General features: G+C 51.0%; 1 protein-coding gene across 1 annotated transcript; it reads left to right on the forward strand.

The window, feature by feature from the left end:
- Positions 1-1209: 1209 nt before the first annotated feature.
- On the forward strand, positions 1210-2996 carry LOC123119542 (trimethyltridecatetraene synthase). The gene has a single exon (XM_044539382.1). It carries the CDS (start codon positions 1260-1262, stop codon positions 2859-2861), a length of 1602 nt encoding a protein of 533 aa, XP_044395317.1. The 5' UTR covers positions 1210-1259; the 3' UTR covers positions 2862-2996.
- The last annotated feature ends 3312 nt before the right edge of the window (positions 2997-6308 follow it).

Genomic DNA, 6308 nt, shown 5'->3' on the forward strand with positions numbered 1-6308 from the left:
GGTGCAGGTCCAAAACTTCGAGGGCCAGATGGTGCTTGGCCGGGGGTGGAACTACTTCTGCCGCCGCCACTGCATCGTCCCCGGCGACCTCGTCGTTGTGCGCATCTCCGGACTCGGACTAAAGGTTCAGATCTACAACCACGACTCGTCGGTGACGTGCAGGTATCGTTGCAGCAGGCACAACTGCCTTGGTGGCATCGAGCAGGCTAGGTAGTTAAGTTAAGTCAGGTGTTAGTGGAGAACTTTTAGGGTGTGTGGCGAGACTTGTGCTGGGAACATGTTCATATTTTGGCCAGGAGCTGCACCCTGGCACAACAGGGAAGGAGGATGCCCCTGCTCTTAATCTAGACTTATGATATCTAGTTAAGTAGTTTGTTGTGTTATGTTTGTTGTCATTACATTGCTTGCTTTGTTTGATCTTGCTGTTGTGATGTTGCTATTGTGCTGATCATGTGTGGTGATAAGGCCATCACATTTGAATGGGGTGAGCAGAACACAAACGCTGTTTGCAACCAAACAGCTGAAGTTTGCATCTGCTCACATCCTAAGCACAAATGCGGGCAACCAAACAGCAGGGGGGTAAGTGCCTCTCGATGCGATGCAGGCAACCAAACAGGTTGCATCTGCTGCATATGAGGCTTTTTTCAGCAACCAGGTTGGCTAGAGATGGACATGCAATGCAACTACTGTTGCAAACTGCAATTAAACACGCCCTTAGTATTGTTGAGCTATGTTTTTGTTCTTAGTTTTGAGTTTCTTTGAGCACTTTGTTCTGAACATGCATGCCATGACTACCCTGGTTTGGTTCAAGTAATGGCACCGGGGGTTTGCCCTCCTGATAGTCTAAAGACCTTATGTTTTTTTCTTACAATTCCTAAAAGGGCCTAAATGAGTATAGATCAGAGATGTTTGACTGGTCCAACTCAAAAAAAGAAAGACATTTGACTGGTTAAACGCGATTCCATTTACTCCAATAATTGTTAACAGACTTGTACGTACTCCGTATTTTTGTGGCAGCCTGCACCCTAAGACATGTCTCCTCGTGGATCACACACAAACACTTATCTGCATATTTTCCTTGCATGGGCTGAGGGCAATCGCAAAGACACGAACACCCATCTGCATACCTTTCATGCTTGGATAGCGAAATGTGTTACAGCCAACCACTTTTCATCACAAACCACACTGAAAATGATGCATATATATGCTTGGTCACACATACACACCCAAGTAGTGCCAAGGCCAAAACGTTTCCAATAATGGAGCTCACATCGACACTGCCCATAGTCATGGCCTTGGTCACCATCCTCATCGTCCTCGTCCTCAGCTCCGTCTTGTCACGACGCCGCCAGAGTAAGGCCCTGAACCTCCCGCCGGGACCGCGGGGCTGGCCAGTGCTCGGCAGCCTCGGCGCCCTCGCGGGCGCGCTCCCGCCGCACCGCGCTCTGGCCGCGCTCGCGGCGCGCCACGGCCCGCTCATGCACCTCCGTCTCGGTTCCTACCATGCCGTCGTCGCCTCCTCCGCCGACGCCGCCCGGCTCGTCCTCAAGACACACGACCTCGCCTTCGCCGACCGCCCCCGCACCGCTGCCGGCGAGCACGCCGCGTACGGGTACCTTGGTATCGTGCACACCCCGTATGGCGCATACTGGCGTATGGCGCGCAGGCTCTGCGGCACCGAGCTCTTCTCCCAGCGTCGCGTCGATTCCTACGAGTATATTCGGAAGCAGGAGCTCCGGGCGCTCGTGTGTGGCCTGCTCGAATGCCGCGGCCGTGCCGTTGCGGTCCGGCAGCACCTGGCGGACGCCACGCTGCGGAATGTGCTCCGCATGTCGGTGGGGGAGAAGTGGTCGGGCTGCTACGGCAGCGCCGAGGGTGAGGAGTTCCGGCGCACGCTTGACGAGGCGTTCGCCGTGACCGGAGCGGTGAGCAACGTCGGCGAGTGGGTGCCATGGCTCGGGTGGCTCGACGTGCAGGGCTGCGTCCGGAGGATGAAGCAGTTGAGCAAGGTGTACGATCGGTTCCTCGAGAGGATTCTCGATGAGCACGACGAGGAGCGGCGCAAGGTGGCGATGGCTACCGGAGCTGGCCACGGCGAGGCCGCTGCAGCGAGGGACTTGGTGGACGTGCTGCTGCAGCTCGCCGAGGCGGAAGGCGAGACGGTTGGGAAGTCGTCAACAGAAGCAAGGCTCACGCGTGACGGCGTCAAGGCCTTCGTCCAGGACATCATCGCCGGTGGCACGGAGAGCTCTGCGGTGACCATGGAGTGGGCCATGTCGGAGCTCTTGCGCCGGCCGGATGCCGCTGCCGCCGCCACCGACGAGCTCGACCGCGTGGTGGGCCGCAGCCGGTGGGTCGAAGAAAGCGACCTGGCCCGCCTACCCTACATCGACGCCGTGGTGAAGGAAACAATGCGGCTGCACCCGGTGGGCCCGCTTCTAGTCCCGCACATGGCTCGGGAGGACACACTGGTCGCCGGCTACGACGTCCCCGCCGGCGCGCGCGTGCTGGTGAACGTGTGGGCCATTGCGCGAGACCCGGCGTCGTGGCCCGACCGGCCCGACGAGTTCCGGCCGGAGCGCTTCGCCGGGAGCGCCGTGGACGTTCGTGGGCAGCACTTCGAGCTGCTGCCGTTCGGTGCCGGGCGGCGGATATGCCCGGCGTACGGGCTGGCGATGAAGGTGATAGGCGCCGGCCTGGCCAACCTGCTGCAAGGGTTCGCGTGGCGGCTGCCAGAAGGGGTCTCGCCGGAGGACCTGAGCATGGAGGAGCTCGTCGGGCTGTCGACGCGCAGGAAGGTGCCACTCGTCGCCGTACCGGAGCCAAGGCTGCCGGCGCATCTCTACACCGCCATGACCTGATCAGAACCGTGCATGCAGAATCAATTTCCCGAACAGTTGATGCAATCGACTGAATTAGCTCAACGCAGCTTGGTGGAGCTCTCTTCTCAGCCACACCATCTTTCCTTTTCTCTCAAGAACCCTGCGTTGCGACTAGCGAGTGATTGCCTATGTCTTTTTCCTAGCACAGCACCTGAGTTGTTTGTTTCAGTGTGTGGCTGCGGATTTGTACGTACCATTACTCTATTTCTAAAAAAATCATGATAATACGTGTCTCATTCATATTATAAAAATCAAAATACAAATCACGTAAAAATCGACCTGACAAAACAGAAAAGACAGCAGAACATCTCTGAGATTAACCACCAACACCGTCATTTGCCTTCGGCACCATCATAGTAGCCATCGAAGAAAAATAATAACGGATCACCTCCTCACCCGAGCTCAACGCGACTCCATCGTTGATATGCAGCTTTGCGGACCTCCAAGGCAGCTCATAAAAGCGAAGCCATCTTCGTCGAACTAATCAGACGGAGACAACACTCCGGACAAGCTATCAAACTTCAGATCTAGCACCCAGGGCCGTTCATGGGCCTGTGCGGGCAGTGCGACCGCAATGGCCCCTCAAAATTCCAGGGGGCCCTCATTTTGGGCCAACGTCTATTATACTTTTCGTTTTGGGCCCTTTTTCACACCTATTCGCTGGCTCCCCCAAACCGGGCCTGCTCCTAAATCTCCCAAACCGAGCCTTTCCCGGGTCCCCATCTACACAGCCTGCCGATCCATCGATCGACCTATCGATCTTTCCGAGAGGAACTGACGGAAGTGCGCCGCCGCCGCATGGTGACCTGCGCTAGCAGTGTTTTCTCGTTTATGATTGCTTCGTTTCCTGCCCGGAGACATAGCCCATAGCCCTGCTCGTATGAAGAACTAATTCCATGATTCTGCTGGCCGCCGGACGCTCGGCAAGTGGCAGCAAATCACAACGAACAAGTAGAAGCAGCAGGTGGCCGAGACCAAGGTGAGGCATCACCAATCTGTCACCAGGTGCGCTCAAATTGATTCCCTATTTAGTTTAGACTATTTTGTTTTGTTGAATAATTATGTTAGTGAGTATATTGTGTGCGTATATATGCAGCAGTTCATCAATCAATTTTTTGTAGGGAAGATATATACGGAGTAGTTGATTAGTTAATGACGTTGACACACATCATGATTTTCAAGATAGTTGCTCGTTTAAAATTCAGGTTCACTCTTGACAAGCCTATAACTTATGCAGTGTTTGAATTTATTCAATTTTCTTTCATTAAAAAACCGTGTATTCTACAAATTTTAGGGACACAATTTGATTTCGCACCGGGGCCTCAAAATTCTGGAGACGGTCCTGCTGCACCCCACCACGACTAAGACGCCGAAGAAGAAAACCATACCTGCCATCCATCAACCACGAACCCATCACATATTTCGTCTTTCAAATGTCGTCGATGCAGACCACAATCTGCATCCGCTCCTTTACTACCTCCCAGGCTCCGCACCGGCGTTGGAGCAAACACCATCGCAACGGCGGAGCCCGAGGACACAGGTCCACCATGAGGATGGTGTTGCCGCCACATCAACCTTACTTGAACAGACTGATTTTCAAATTCGTCCCAACCATAAGACCGATTGCCTTGTTGGGGACATATCTGAATCTTCTTTATTCAGCGCCGCCATCGACGCCGCCAAAACGAAGATGATGAACAACCGAAAAACCTAAGCTACTAGGGCCTAATCTAAAGCTACACGATCCATACACGTAGATCCGGCAACCCCCTCACCACCGACGACCGAGGGCGATGGCGAAGGGAAGCCGCCGGAGGAACAAGGCGGAGGGACTCTCCTGACAACGGCTAGGGTTTCTAGTCGCATGCCCAAGAGGAAAAGACACGTCGTTTGTTTGCTCTCTTTCTATCTTGATGAAATGACTCCCAAAGCTCTTGGGTGTTACCAAAAAAGAAAAAGAACATGCACATACACATACACATACACCAAACAGTACATAAGAAACGCTGCTTGCTTTCATTCTTCCAAAAGAATGAAATCTATTATAAAGATTCAACGGAAATACAAATCACCTAAACATAACAAAAATTACATTGAGGTTGATGAACCACCGACATTGCCGACACACAACTGTCGTCACTCGTATACCGGAGCCGGTCTGACCTTATAAATGACAACCGGGAACCATTGTTCTACGGTTTCCAATCAAAAAAAAAAAGACAACCGGGAAGTCTCCGTGAATGTGCCCCTAAAGACCGGAGGAGCAGTCGTCGCCATTGAATCCTTGAAAAAGCTGACACCAAATCTCACTGTTGCATATGCATGATGAAATACTCTAACTTTGCTGCTTGAAAAAGCTGGCCGGAATCTATGCCGAAGCTCCGTCTAATTTTTCCCGATAGACGAACTTCATGAGGATCGGAACCGAGAAGATTGGCTCGAAGAAGAAGGAAGGAAGGAAGGAAGGAAGGAGGAAGGAGGGTCACGCGTCACACGCATCACACGGCAGCTGCATGACTTGAGGTCGCCAGTCCAAAACTCAGAGCGCTGGTGTACTGCATGCACCACTGCAGGAATGAACACTCCTGGGTTGGTGGCTTGATGTTGCATGGTGTCTTTCATGTGACGTGTGAATGTGATGCATATTGATGCTAGTGTGGTTTTTTTTTGGGCCCAATTTGCCATGTATTTTTTCTTCTTTTTGAAAATGGGCCCATGTTCACAATATATGTACGTGACAGACAAAAAAGGTTAAAATTTGTCATGTGCGACTCTAAAATTCGTGTCAACTTTGGTTAATAAGGTATTTATCGAAACCGTACCGAAATACTATTATTATTTTTCATGGTACCGAAATACTACTATGGTATTTACCAAACCGAACCATATTCTCCATTAATACCGTATTTACCAAAGTACAAGAACCATCCTTACCAAAATACCATATTAACCAAACTATATTACCAAATTAACCGAACACCCAGGCCTGTCACACCGGTTGCTAATCTTGACCCAAGGCTTGTAGCGTACACACTTGCAAAATGTCAAAATCATGTGACACGTGTCATTTTCCTCTGCATTTGTTTCCTTTAGCAGGTTTTCCTTTCCGCGCTTATTTTCTAAGAGTTCCATGCAGAATCAACGTTTGGTAAAAGAAATGCAAACTAAAATAACAAGGAACCAAACTTTATTCTATGGATCACTAGCTTCAAGTCAAAATGAAGCGACTGATTCCACCGGATTCTTTTTCATAGAAAAAAATGTCGTTTTGTAAATCAGATTAGGCCTAAGGGAGCATAAATGCATATCGTTTGGACTTTCATGACTTTAAGAAATTTTTAGGACTTGTGGTGCTATTAGCTCTTTGAAAAAAGTAGCAAACAATACCTCTTTAGAAGTGGTACTTCTTGATTCACAAAAATAGTA

This window comes from Triticum aestivum, chromosome 5D (genome assembly GCF_018294505.1).
Source record: "Triticum aestivum cultivar Chinese Spring chromosome 5D, IWGSC CS RefSeq v2.1, whole genome shotgun sequence".
NCBI classification, from domain to species: Eukaryota; Viridiplantae; Streptophyta; class Magnoliopsida; order Poales; family Poaceae; genus Triticum; species Triticum aestivum.